The 14715-nt window shown below is 42.5% G+C and overlaps 1 protein-coding gene across 6 annotated transcripts in view; it reads right to left on the bottom strand.

The window, feature by feature from the left end:
• Positions 1–14715, bottom strand: part of LOC123611099 (LIM domain containing preferred translocation partner in lipoma) — a 680366-nt gene that overhangs the window by 443706 nt on the left and 221945 nt on the right. For all 6 annotated transcript variants that reach the window (XM_045502614.1, XM_045502618.1, XM_045502617.1 and 3 more), the window contains one exon: positions 6604–6808. In XM_045502614.1, the coding sequence (XP_045358570.1) occupies positions 6604–6793 (190 nt within the window). In that variant the 5' untranslated portion in view covers positions 6794–6808. The remainder of the gene's footprint in view (positions 1–6603; positions 6809–14715) is intronic.

A 14715-nucleotide genomic window follows, 5' to 3' on the forward strand; every position in this document is an offset into this window, starting at 1 on the left:
TCTGGTGGCAGGGGACAGAAACTATAGGACTCCAGAGACAAGATAGCACACTGTGAGTCTAAATATTTAGATATTACTGTTCAGAATTCAGTCAGTTCCCCTACACTTTCTGCCACCTACTAAGTTTTTACAAACAAACAAACAAAAAAAGTTTACTAACTGTAAGAAGAGAAGCAGCACCAAATTGGCTTATAGGTTAAACACAAAAATGGTAGAGAAAACCCATGCTACGTTATTTCTTTAAATATATTGTCATCGGTGGCCATCTGTTTCCCTCACATTTTCACTTCTGTTGAGAAAACAAATATGTCCAGCCTAACCAGTTTACGTCACTTCACATCACTAATGGCTAGTTCTCTACCAAGTATCAATAACCCATGACTTCCCGATTCCTATGAACCAAGCCTGTCTTGCCTTTTCCGATCTGAGACAATGGAGATACAGTGGAATGAGCACATTTGGGAAACCTGGGCTCTGGCTCCAGTTCAGTGCAAAACTCTTGGATAACCTTGGGAAGCCAGTTCCCCTCCCTCTTAGACTGAGTTTTCACATCTGGCAAATGGAAGGACTGGATTACAAGAACTTCAAACTCTTTTCTACTCCTGCTGCTCAAAGATGTTGTGATTAATGCATGAAGAATGGCTTTGTCAAGAAAGCAGAAATGAAGGAAGACTGGCTGCCATCTCCATCATGGGGAATTCAGTTGTGATGGCAATTTATTCCAGCTACTCCCATCTACTCCAGATTAGCAAATCACCTAAAAACTATTCCCCCTTCATGAAATGGATTAATAACCTCACGGGAGCAGAAAGCAAGGAGAGATCTAGCAACAAGTTTTCAGGTTTAGGACCCTCATTGACTAGAATTCATTTCAACCACTCTGATCAGACCTTTCAAGCCTAGGTGAAGCAAGGTAGGCAAAGCTTGAAAGCAGAGGTCTTATCTATATTATATAGAAGTAAATCAGGTAATACAGGTGGAAATAGTTTGTGAAAAGAACAACCACTTTGAAATTAACTCCAAGAAGAATCATGTAATAAAAAAATCATGGAGTTAAAGTGGATGAAGCTGCCTAACCCAATCTCCAATAAATAGAACCCCTTAACATCAGAAAGAGCCCTAGATATGAAAAGTAAAGGTTAGCTCTATTATTTTACTAGCTACATGATTATTAAATAAGTTATTTCACTTCTGGTAGTTTAGCACTCAGCAAAATGGCAAGAACATCTGCTCTACCTAACTCAGAGAGCTACAGCAAGAATCACCTTTGAAGAATTAAATGACAAAGAATACGGAAGTGTGGGGTAAACTATAAAGGACTGTACAAATGCAAAGGGATTCTACTGAAAGTGTTACCTTGAATTTGCACCCTAGGGATTTAATTTTTCAAAATTCTTACATAAAAAATGCTCTTTAAAGGAACTTTATAGAGATTGGAGAACGTAAATTTCAGACCACAAGACAACCCCAAATTTACAAACTTGGAAACATTACCAATTATTCTCTATGATAAGCTATTGTAATTATCACATTTCATTCAGCCAAAATATTAAAAGAGAAAAAGAGATTGTGTGTGTGTGTGTATGTGTGTGTGTGTGTGTGTGTGTGTGCATTTGTTTTCCAATTCCCAGAGTTGCAATTACAGGAAAATTTCAGAACCTTCTCAAGAAAATAACATATTAGTAAAGTGGGAAAGCTCAATTACTTTGGTATCTACCAAAAACAGAAAAAGAAAGATCAATACCCTGTTCTGCCATCATAGTCTAAGGCTTCGTGTTCTTGGTTTTGTTTATTTATTTATTTATTTATTTATTTTGCAAATTTGGAGCAGACAGAAGATCCAGATTACAGTATAAAGATAATCACTGGCTACTACTTTCAAGACCAGAAAAAAAAAAATGCATTATCTTGTTCTCATCAGTCTAAAATAGAAGATGATGAGACAAAATCATACATACATAGCAACATTCCACAAAAAATGATGTGGACATTTAACAGGATAAACTTTGTAAGAAGGCAAAACTCAATAAAAAAAAATATGAAGGCTAGTGTACTAAACATGAAAAGGCATTTGGAAATGCAGGGTCATTCAAAGAGGACAGAAGGAACACAAGTTGTTAAAAAAAGATCAGTGGAAAGTTTGAGAACAATGAGCAAAATATGAGGATCTGAAGGCCTAAAGAGGTACTAACTGGGAAAAACAATACCCCACTTTTAAGTGTGCCAAAGCTCTTTAGAGAAAGGTCATTAGCAGAATTCATTATAAATGAATTATGAGAGTTGGGGCACCTGGCTGGCTCAGTCGATGGAGCACACGACTTTTGATCTTGGGGTCATGGACCTGAACCCTACAGCGGGTGCCGGGATGACTTAAATAAATAATTTTTTTTTAAGAAAATCATGACATATGGGATCACATAAATATAAGCTGATGTGGAAAACATGTGGGTACTTGGCCATTCTCAGCCTGAGTTTAAAAATGAGAAAACAAACCCCAGAGATTGCAGACATAAAACTAAGGTGGAGAAATGGAACGGAAAACTTCCAGGTGGCAGTGGCTCAACAACTCCTGGACTAAAAGGCTCAAGGAATGGGTATAGGAAGGTAAAAGTAATTCAAAGAGGTGGGTCAGGCTCTAGAACTGGCATGCCTGATGGGTAGCTATGAAGCTGGGATCTGTGCCTGAAGAAGCAGGTTAATATTGCTGTGGCCTAACCACCACCCCAAACATTACAGAGCACCTACTATGTGGCAGGGGTGTCGCTGGTGCCATTGGGAGCAAAGGCATGAGTCACGCAGTCCCTGTCTCCAAAAGCTTCAAGTACACTGAAGGAGACAGGCTCATTTACAAGTAAGTCTGTTGGAAGGCTTGTGATAAGAATTGTGATAAGAATTCTACGAGATGGATAAAGAGGTTATGGTGGAGTGAGAAAGAGTCCTCTCCAGAATATAGTTAAGAGGTCCTGGATAAGTCTAGACTCAGACAGAGGGGACCTGAGCTCAGCCCTGAGCAGGCCACACACCTCTGAGCAAACAATTTATACCCTCTGCCCTGCATTTCCCACATTCACACCAGTAAAGGGCCGACTGTATGCTTTCTATTAATTCTAACTTTCTATCTTTGCAGTTAAGCTTCTTAGAGGTCAGGCTCTGAATTAAGCTATGAATGAAAAGCCTTTATGGGCTACAAATTGAGGGAGAGTATGTACCAAAGGGAGAAAATAGGTGAGCTGAGGCACAAGACCCCGGCATCTTCAATTCACCCTGTAGGTAAAAACTGTCTTGGGGCGCCTGGGTGGCTCAGTTGGTTAAGCGGCCGACTTCGGCCCAGGTCATGATTTCGCAGTCCGTGAGTTGGAGCCCCACGTCGGGCTCTGTGCTGACAGCTCAGAGACTGGAGCCTGTTTCAAATTCTGTGTCTCCCTCTCTCTGACCTTCCCCCATTCATGCTTTGTCTCTCTCTGTCTCAAAAATAAACATTAAAAAAAAAATTAAAAAACAAAACAAAACAAAACTGTCTTACCTACTATCTGGGGGTTTCACTAATGTTACAGAGCATTCTAAATGAACAAAAACAAAAACAAAAACAAAAACAAAAAAAAAAAGGAAAATGGATATAAACTTTAAAAATGTATAAAAATTTAGACAAAAAAAATAACACAAATTATAAAAATGTTTACAGTCACAGAGAATGCACTAACATTTCAATTAAATAGAAAGTAAAGCAAATCTCACACTTCCAACAAATATCATGTCATAATACAGAGCAGATGACGAGATGCAGCTTCATTTAAAAACAAAGTCTGAATATCCATGAACCTTTCCCATATTTATCTTTAAAATGTATATATGCAAGGGAAATTTCTTCTTTCACGTATTCAAAAAAGGTTATATTAAAAAAAAAGAGAGAGAGAGAGAGAGCGAGATTGGCAGCAGTGCAAGAAAGAATCAAGACTTCAGAAATTAAATGAGACTGAGTTGCTTGAAATGAGGATGCCATATTCCAAACTGTTTACTGCAAGAAAAGAATTACTGAGCCGAGTACTCACCCATCCAGCCATCCGCCATCCATCCAAATATATACACACATAAGAACATACAGACATACATTTGACCATACACAATCATTCCTACTAAAAACACAGTAGCATAATAGGAGCCAAGAGGAACATAAGGACGAGGGAGAAACCATGTCTTGTTGCTTAAATGGGGAAACAAAGCTTACATTCTTACAAGGAAGTATCACCATCACATGGGGCCCGAGAGCCACCTATGCCAAGAAGAGAAGGGCAAAGCAAGTTTAGCACCTGGGGAAGGACAAAGGCCGCGCTTCAGACCCTGAACAGCCACAAAACTACCTCGCCTCTCCATATTCCCATTTCCGGTTTTCCATGTGAGAAAAACTCTTTCCTCACAGGGTAACACGAGAAAGCCATAAAACGATCACAGAGAAGCGCAGCATCTCGTACAGCCTACATGCTGAATAGGGACAGAGCAAAAGCAGGAGGAATAATGGAAAAAAAAAAAAAAAAGCAGAAAGGTGAGGCTCACAGAAACAGAGGTACACGGAAACATCCCACTCCCAGGGATGGGAGTGGTTTCCTCTGATCTAGGCCATGTCTGGTCATTTTGGAGAAGGTGATACAAGTAGGATTTTGACCGGGGACAAAAGAGGTGGGGGTGGTATGTTGAGAAAGAGCACATGGTCCTGAGCTGCTGTGTTCTGGAGAGGATGCCAGTGTCCCCAGAGCACTAGACAGACAGAGAACGAACCTCGCAGACTACAGCAAAGGGAGTGGGGCATCTCAAGTGCAGAGTCACCCAAGGGGCCAACCCACTGCCACACATAGCATTGGGTGTGGAGGGATCTGAAGGGAGACCACTACCTGCTTCCCTCCGCCCTCTCACATATGCCATGTATTCGCCTACTTAATATGGGACCTGCCCTCCTCCCCTGCCCTCAGGTGTGTGTCAGTTATCATACTTACCAAGGCTTCCTCAGAAGTTTGCCTCCTACTCCAGGAGGGAGTCTATCTTAGTCCTTCCATGTGAGAGAGAAGTCTATTTCAGTTCTCCCCCAAAATGAGGGGACAAAACAATAGTCCCCCAGTAAGCAAACAGGGGAAATGCAGAGAAAGCAAATAAGGAAGCCAACATATGGCCCCTCCTGTCCTGATGAGGAGGGATTCTCTTCCAAATTCCAGCCCTGAGTCCTGCAACCACTAAAGAGAACAAAGACAACCAGTTCCACTAAGTCTGGGAGCAGACACGGAGCCTCCTTCGAAGCCTATAAAACTCAGGCACTGCCATAGAGATTAGTAGAACACCAAGAGCGTCACATACTGTTTTTCCAGGGTGGCACTCTGATGGTCTTATTGTTGCTCCTCCCAGAACAAAAAATCCATGGCCACAGCCCAGGAGTGCATGCTGATGCCTGACCTTCCTACCACCTGCCTGAGCGTCCAGCCATCTCACACAAGCTGGATATCTGGACTAAGCTTCTGACTCCAGAAGTCATTAAACTCTATTTACAATACCAACAGACTAATGAAGTGTTTGCTGGGGACAGGTAGAGGACTAGGAAGCAAAGAGAAAGACTGCACCATACGACAGGGCGTGACACAGTCTTACGGAAACTTGCTGAAAGAAACACACTCCCGTCACCCAAGAAGCAGTAAGAAACATCATGGAGAGGGTAACGTAAGGTCATTTTTCTAAGTGGTGGTGGGACGAGGGAGAAAACAGAGAAAGGGGTACTGAATCTCCTTTCAGGTCTCCTCTCTCTCAGCTCCCAGAAATGGAACGTTCTTCTGCTTGTCAGTTATAAGTCATTATTTCATGGGTTTGGATGAGCTGCTGACATTGACTGGTAAAAATATGGAAACTCTTCCAGCAAAGAGTACAGCACCCTGCACTGTCTGAGAGGTTCAGTGTGTGAATGTGCATGGACCTATGCACCTGAGATGCTGAGCTCATGTGGATCATCAAACTCTACCTGATCAAAACTGAGTGAACTGTCATTACAGCCTCTAGAACTAGGTTTCATTCACATTTGCCTATGACCTGCTACAAACGCAGATCTCACAGAGCTCTCTGGACAACTTTATCCTAAGTAGCTTAGGGAAGGAAAGATAGCCAACGAAGGTTAAACAATTCCAGGTACCTCATGAGGTTCACTTCATATGGGTTTCCAATCAGACCACTGCCTGGCAGCATATGGGGCCACTTGTCCCATGTCAAGAGGGAGGGGCAGCTGGGTAGCAGACACATCTCTACATGGGATGAGGTGAAAAGATAACACGGTAGAAAGGCACTGGGCTACGAATGAAGAGACCAAGGTTCTAGTTTTGGCTCTAGACCAAACTCACTGTATAACCACAGCCAAATAACCCCTAAGAGCTCTCACTCTCTATGTGCCTAAAAGAAAGGTTCGCTTTGATAGTTTCTAGATGCTTTTTAACGTTTGACAGTCTATTAACTACAATAAGCACAGCGAATTCTTGAGCTAACCTTTTTCCGACACAACACTGGACAGATGAGTCACTCTTATTATACTGAACTCTCCCACTTTGGGCACCCAACTCTAAAATCCCCCCCACTTACCTTCACCTCCAGGTTTGTATGGGTTGTACTTGGGCTTTGGAGCAACTACTGGTGCAAACTTCTTGGGTGGTTGTTGTGTGGACACTGAAATGCTGGGAGTCCCAAAGGAATGGGTGGTCTCCATCCGTGCAGGCACATGGCCAAGAGGCTCACCAGTACTTTTGGGTGGCAGCCAAGACGGATGAGACATTGTCGGAATCTGAAACTAAAAAGAAATAAACACAGTTGGTTGGTTTCCAGAAGCACAAAAATGGAAGCAACCCACCTCTCGCTTCATCATAATTTCATCTTAATCCATACTTGAAATCTTGACAAAGTTCTCTGAGAAGGAAGAAAGAGAAAAGGTAAACGGGGGGACCGGGAAGAGGAGGAAGGGAAGGAACAGGAAAAACTGACCATGGGAGGAGAAAATAGAAACTCCCTCACCAATCTTGAATACTTCTTCTGACAGTTACCTCTTTAGCAATAACACTCTTCAGAAAATGGATATGATAAGAAATGTTCCCTAACCCAAAGGAGAATCTGATACCAAACAAGGTTGCAAAAAGGCTCCAACTTTACCAATAACCTATGAAAATGATTACCAACCAATGACATGGTGATAAGTTACCTAAATGAAGTGATATTACCTAAGTGAGATAAAAAAGAAAGAAAAGTGTTTCTGGGATGCAGAAAAAGGTAAGATTATTCTTGTTGGGAGCAAAATGAAGACCTCACTGATGAGGTGCCCCTCAGACTGGGCCCTGAACTGGCAGAGGCCAGTCCGGACCATGTCAGCAAAGTGGCACAGGCAGAAAAGTACACAGCACTTATGCTTGGCGTGACCGGAGGGGGAATAAGGAAAAGCAGCGAGCAAACAACAAAAACATGGGATGCAACCAATGCCCAGACAGCTTTGCACCCTAGCCCGGGGAGCCTGAATGTATTAGGTCAGCATTAAGGAGGCACCCAAAGTTTATTCTTGAAACAAGGGCGTAACCAGGGCATGTCCGGGTACTTTCAAGTGATCCCTCTTAGAGGAACCGTCCTGCTCCCCACCAAGGGGGCACTTGCAAATCGGGGGAGGGGGACTTTGTTGGCCACAATGCCTGGGACCGTACCGGTGCTTAGTAGTGAGACACTAGGGATATTCAACACCTGTCATGAACAGGCCGGCCCCACGTGACCAAGCATCAGGAGCTGTGCTGAGCCAGTATCATAGGGAAGATTTATGAACAACTTAGCTGGTGGGGGGGAGGGGAGGGACAGCCCAGCCAATGTACTGTTCTGATGGGATTACAATACACTATGTGAGGAAAGAAAAAGGATGTTTTGCCTGTCAGGGTAAGCCAGTCACCCCTCCAGGGAGCCTGCAGGCTGGGGCTGAGCTTCCCGGACATCTTGCTGAAGAGGAGGGCTCTCCAAGCCTGATTGCAACAGCTCTCCAGCACAGGGAGGCCCGGAAGCCACCCTGCGCCGACTCACAGCCCCACATCCACCCAGTAATTTATTAATTGAACTGAATTAATTGAGAGGGCTCCATGATTACCTCCAGATGTCTGTAAAAACAAAGAACACTGGAAACACAGAGAAAAATAAAGGCCTCCGTCCATGGCATGGCACCGGAGATGGGGTGACAGTTATAGGAAGGGCGCAGTGTTGGCCAGGTAGTATCATAAGGAATGGCATGACCTCGAACATCGCCCCCCCCCTCCGCCCCACCAACCCTGACCCTGCATCAGGGCCGCAGGTACCTCAACTCTCTCAGAGTTAAGATCAAGCCCTGCCCCCACTAACTCACAGAGTTTTAGGACAACCAATGAGATAACAACATTAGAGTGTCTTATATACTATAAAGTGCTATGCAAAGTGAGAGAAAGAAAATGCTTGCAATAGTTTTCTCCGTTTTTAGAAGGGGATGACAGGAATCATTGAGGAAGCCTCTAAACTAGGAATCAGGAGGCTTCTGTTCCTGAAGCCAATGGTGACCCTGGCTTTTCAGTCTGGTTGTAGGGAGCTTCTTTTCCTCTCCCTCCCTTGTACTTTGTGCACAGGCTATGTACAGACACTTATTAAACTGTGAGTCCCTTGAAAGGGCAACGACCAGGGTGCCTGGGTGGCTCAGTAGATTGAGTGTCAGACTCTTGATTTCAGCTCAGGTCATGATCCCAGGGTCGTGGGATCGAGCCTGGCATCTGACTCCACGCTGAGCATGGAGAATCTGCTTAAGATTCTCTCTCTCACTCCCTCTACCCCAGCATCCCCACTTTGCTCTCTCTCCCTCTCTCTCTCTCAAATAAAAATAAATAAAATATTAAAAAAGGAAAGGGCAATGACCATATTTTACACATTTCTAAAACCACCATTAAGGCCAAGCACAAAACCAATATGGAAACCATGAGTCTGGGTTACTCATTGTTCTGAAGCCTGGCAGCAAATTAACAATCATATGAGAAGATTTCTCTCAGGATTGAAGAATACTAATCTCGGTTTTCTGTATGTACTTTTTTTAATTGAGTCTCAGTCTCCTACTGAAAGGGGATGAAAGTGTCTGTTCTGCTTTCAACATGACTAAAGTGAGCACAGGTCAGGACCAAGTAGGATAAAATAAAGCTTTAAAAACTCTCATGCCCTATGCACATTTGTAGTATACATTTTAGCTGTACGTTAACATTATCCTCGCAACTTTTCTCTAAACCTAAAGTCATTCCAAAATAGGAACTTTAAAAAATGGGTTACTATAGGATGCAGTGATTTCTAAAGCAAAGAGGCACATTTCCAGATCAATCCCACATTGCCAATTGACTGTAGAATCCTGGCTTTTTCAGATATGCCATAGATATAAAAGAACAGGCAACTTCTGGGAAAGTATAAGAAATGCGAACTTCAGCATCAAGATGCAAGTAATTGACTCCACCATCTTTACAGTCATCCCCAGTACCTCATGGTACCTTGGTATTGCCCTCCTCATAGACACAGCTCCAGCCCCACCCCCTGACAGTGCCAGGGCCTGGCCATCTATCTGTTCGCAGATGACCTCTATGGCATCTCCTCATACCATTCTTCCATATGTCAACAGGGGTCCAGTGACACCATTCAGAACATTTGTAATGAATTTCAAATGCTGTGCCCACCATCTACACTGCATTTTCCTCCCGTCACTTTATACCAACCTTCACTTTCTACCAAGCCCTATTTTTCTTTCCTTTTTTTTTTTAATCTTGACCCAACACAAACGTGTCTGATGCTGTGAACATTTCCCGAACTCCACCTTCCCAACAAAAGACTAGCTTAATTTTGGGGTCTTCTAGTACTTGTATCATACTTACAACAATCCACAGGGACTGATCCAGTGAGCGGGAAGCTTCTGAGTAGTCTCACTATATGACCGCAATGCTGGCTCAAAAGTCTTTAAGCAAGCCATGTTACAGATAAGTGTGTGAATGAATGAATGTTGATCTGTTTGTTGTTTACTCATCCCTCTTTAGAATCTCTGTATCTTCCTTCTTAGCCTCCAGTGATAGAGTCAACTCTTTTCTCTTCCTTAATTTAGCAATGGAATTAATCATTTTGATAGATTTCCAGATATTGAACCATGTCTACATTCCTAGGGAAAAAAGCCTACTCACAGTTGTACTATTTGATATATTGATGAATTAAATATGCTATTTTGTATAGAAATTTTTTTACCGATAATCGTAAGTAAGATTATCCTGTAGTATTTTTTTCTCTACTTGTTTTACTTCTCGTTATTCGGTTTTAACATGAGGGTTCTACATCCTTTTCTACCGTGTGGATTTGTTTCCTACTGAGGAGATTAGAATTATCTGATCTTTAAAAGTTTATCAGAACTTAGTGTAAAGTCATTTGGATGTGATTCTTTAATAATAGATCTGAATCATATTTCCAGTAACTTCTATGATAGCTGCAGCAGTTTTATGCTTCTTTGGAGGTTATTTTCATGTTCTGCTGGAAAATCATCTATTTCCGCTAGTTTTATCTCCCTCCCTTTCGATGCAGCTACCTCTCAATTAAAAATGCTGTCTCCTCTATTATGCATCATTTAGATCCCGAGCATCACTTCCTACTAGTCCTTAAGGACATGATTCACGTTTTCTCTCAACCGGTTCAAGTTAACTTCCACAGCACTTAAAATACTGTACTCTTCACACATCTCTGCCTCTCTGTCGGCCTGTATCCCACACTCAATTCTTGAATCCTTGAGAGCAGAAGTAATTATCTTCCTTGAGTCCCAGGACCTAATGCATGATAGACACTCAGTAAAAACGTCTGTTAATTTAATGAATGAATAACTGTATTTGCCTGGCACTCGAGCTCCAGATGAATCATATTCTCATCCTGTACTCAAGAAGCTTAAAGCCTACCTGCAAAAGAGACATTTACATATGTGAAAAGAGACAGCAATACACAGTGTACAAAAAGAACCGGGGTGTGTGACAAGAGCTAGCATAGGCAGGGGAGGGTCCTGACAGGGACTTTGAAAGCTGGGTGGCTCTGAAAGATAAATGGACCAACAAAGATAATGCCTGGAAATACTATAAGCTCAAAGAAGAAGCAAGGTCTTCCCATGGGACAGGGAAACAGGCGGGTTGTACTAAAATGAGGGACTCAAGGAGAATATTTGGGGAAAAGGTTTGGAAGATATAAACTGAGCTTGCCTTTTAAAAGTTTTACACAGAGAAATGAGAAGCTAGAACTTTTATCTTTGAACAGTAATCTAACAAGAGTACCCATTCTAAGAGTAAAGCTCTATGTTCCAGATTGATCCATGGAAGGTGACAAACACAACAACACAGACATGGAGTCCCCGTGTCCCCAGTTCCAGTCTCAGCTTCGCCAGTGTGACCTTTAACAAGAGAGGATACTCATTTGCAAAACGAATGTCTGTAAAGTCCCAGTCAGCTCTAATATTCTATAGGGCTTTCCTTCTCCGAAACCTGAATTACAGCCCTGTATTTTGATAAATAGGTTTGAGGAAATCTCACAACTTTAGTGAACAGATGAACTAGAACATGTCAGTTGGGGTTTCTCAGCTTCTCCAAGAAAGACCAACATAAACACAAAGATAAGCAGTGGTGAGAGCTGGTTTTGCTGGACCAAAACTCACTCTGCTCTTACTTCCTCTGGTTCTAGGTCAGTTTCACTGTAAGCTTACAATCATTGCGAAAGCAAGAAGTGAAAGGGAAGATCTCCAGAGAGGCTGTGAAAATACACAAACACCATCACAGGAGAGGCAGACAAGAGAAATGGCCCTCATCTAAGCAAAATGCCTACCGCTGCAGGGAGGCAGAGAGCTGGGCTCCGTGGTCTTTCTGGAACTAGCGTCACATGCAAAGCAATTAAGAAGAACCTAAGAAGTTTCACTTAATTATCCTCTCCATTGCCCTTGGTCCTCTCCTCCTAGCTGTTCATTGGGTACAAAAAAGCCATGGACTGACAATAAACAGCCAGTGTTTATTGCAGAATTACTATATGCTAAGCAATTTTCTAACAATCACATAATTCTCTTGACTATCATATGACGTAAGGTTATCATTCTCCATATTCAGCAGATCAAGAAAGACTGTAAGAGTTAGAAAACGTGCTCAAAGATACATACACTAACCAACAGCAAAACTGAAGCTTGGACCTAGGTCTTCAACCCCAAATCCATGGTCTTCATCATGATATCACCTTCTTCTTTGAAGGAAAGAAAAAAAAAAACCACAAACCAGAGGAAGTTACACTTAGAAACAGTCAATTGTGCTCTTATCTCCATTCCTAGCTCCTGGACACTACTTGCCATAATGTCTTCTCTATTCTATTCCATCAAACAATAACCATCATGAGCCACAGGCTCACACACTGATGAAGCCAGTAGTCTGACCAAACTACTCAAAGCACCACAGAACACAAACAGCCACAAAAGACCATATGATGCCTAAAATCCTTCCTCTGCACATGAGAAAACTTAGGGCTATAGGTAAAGTGAGATTTAATACTTAAAAAAAAAAAAAGAGCTACTGAGCCTCTCTAAAGACACCATGTGAACGACATGTCATCATCAGCCACAAAAATAGAACTAACTAGTGTTTGCTCAAGTTTTCCTCTTTCCTGAAATCAATACTGTACAGTTCTATGAACATTTACATGGGTCACCAAAATTTAAAAACAACCAACGAATCATTGCAGAGTACCATCTAACACTAAGCTCTAGAAGCTTAATGTAATAGGTTTCAAAACTGTCTATACACTAGACTCATCTGGGGATCTTTACATATATATTCTGATTGAAGGGCCGAAAATAATTGACTTAGAGCGTTTGTATTAATCTTTAAATCATGTTGCATTAGTCCCTAAATCTCCTTTGGCAATTAACCCAAAGCCTGGCTCGTGGTCAGTGTTTGTTAATAAATGAATGATACTGAGGGAAGAGACAAGTACTAACACACTATGTTAGTGGTAAAAAACTTGAGAGACTGGGATGCTAAGTGACTGAAATATCAGAAGTAGCTGATGGCAGCCTAAGTTCAGGATTGATGTCCCTTCACATTTTCTTTATTTAAACGAGCATTGGAGATTTAAATAATACCTTGCCTTTGACTTTGGAGGGGTTTGGCCATCTTTCCCCTTTATCTAAAGGTCAATACTTTCCTACAATTTCAAACTGCTTTCTTAACAATCTACTAAAATGATATGCTGTGCTTCTCTCTCTGGGCTACAGGTAATCATCCTGTCTCCATCTCGGTGTTCAGCTGGAGGATACCTGATCCTCTGAATTAGACCCAGTTTTCAGGCTGAGCTCTGCCATGAACTCACACAGCAGCCTTCCCTCTGTGAGATGGCAGTGTCCGCCTCTGAAAACGAGGTGACTGGATTAGATGAAGACTAACGACAACCCTATTCACAGACTCTTCTGATTCCATGGAAGATCCTGACTGTAGGAGATCCTGACTGTAGAACAGGCCCCCAACAAGCAAAATCACAGAAATTCCAGATCATCTGCAATTCTCCTCTGAGCTCATCAGTAAGAAAGCACAGCCCTCTATTTTTCTTCTTCTTCTTCTTCTTCTTCTTCTTCTTCTTCTTCTTCTTCTTCTTCTTCTGCTCCTCCTCCTCCTCCTCCTCCTCCTCCTCCTCCTCCTCCTTCTTTTTTGGTCACCCGTTTCCCTGACTCTTCAATCCTCCCCATGGCGGGAGGGAATCTTAGATTGATCTCAGAGACTACCGAGGTATCAATCAAGATTTATTATGCACAAGTAAATAAGTACTTTAGGCAAACCTTTTCCAAGTGGTGTAGGTAAGTCCCTACCAGTGTAATTACGAAGCAGATCTACTGTGGCATGTGACGGAAGCGTGGGAAGACAACGCTAAAGAATACAGCAGGCTGAAAATTACACAAATTGTTAGCTGAACAGCAAATGTGATCACTCTTCCTCTGAAGCATCAGGTCAGAGGAGAGCCGGAAGGGCAAAGCGGGATCTGCCATGGGCTGAAAATGTCAATGTATTCACTCAACTTCTCTCTACAGGCAACTCTGGCCCAGCACTGGCTAAGCGCCCCATTCTCTGCATGGACAGCTGGCATTACTTGGAAGGGGTGACTACAGAATAACTCTGCAGAAATGCCAAACCTTTATATAGGCTATCGGAGACACAATTGGAAATACTGGAAAAAGCTCTGGACTTAAATACAGAGGACTCGGATGTAATTTCTAGCTCAGCCACTAATCAACTCGATGGTGACTTTAGTCCCTTGACCTCCTTGAACCGCAGTGTCTCTCCCTATCTATTAAACAAAAGATGCCTGCTGCCATTGCTTCCACTGCTCATGTCCTCCTACAAGTCTGCAAATTGAGTGAACTCAGGTTTCTTACACCCCTGTCTTAACTCCTGAGTCCCACTGACCAGGGAGTATAAAGTGAAAGAAGACAGGATAGGAATCCACGCAGAAAATACCAACCTGCCTTGCACAGGGTTAGTATGAATACAAATTAATGCTAAAGGCACAATCCTCATTAGTGGCAACACCACTGGTGACGGGAAACGCCCCACTTCATTGCAGATCCCAGGTAAATGGAGAAGCAGCAGGCGGAGAAGCATCAGTCCAGACAAGTAAGCACCGGTTTCTGAT

This window comes from Leopardus geoffroyi, chromosome C2 (assembly GCF_018350155.1).
Source record: "Leopardus geoffroyi isolate Oge1 chromosome C2, O.geoffroyi_Oge1_pat1.0, whole genome shotgun sequence".
NCBI lineage: Eukaryota > Metazoa > Chordata > Mammalia > Carnivora > Felidae > Leopardus > Leopardus geoffroyi.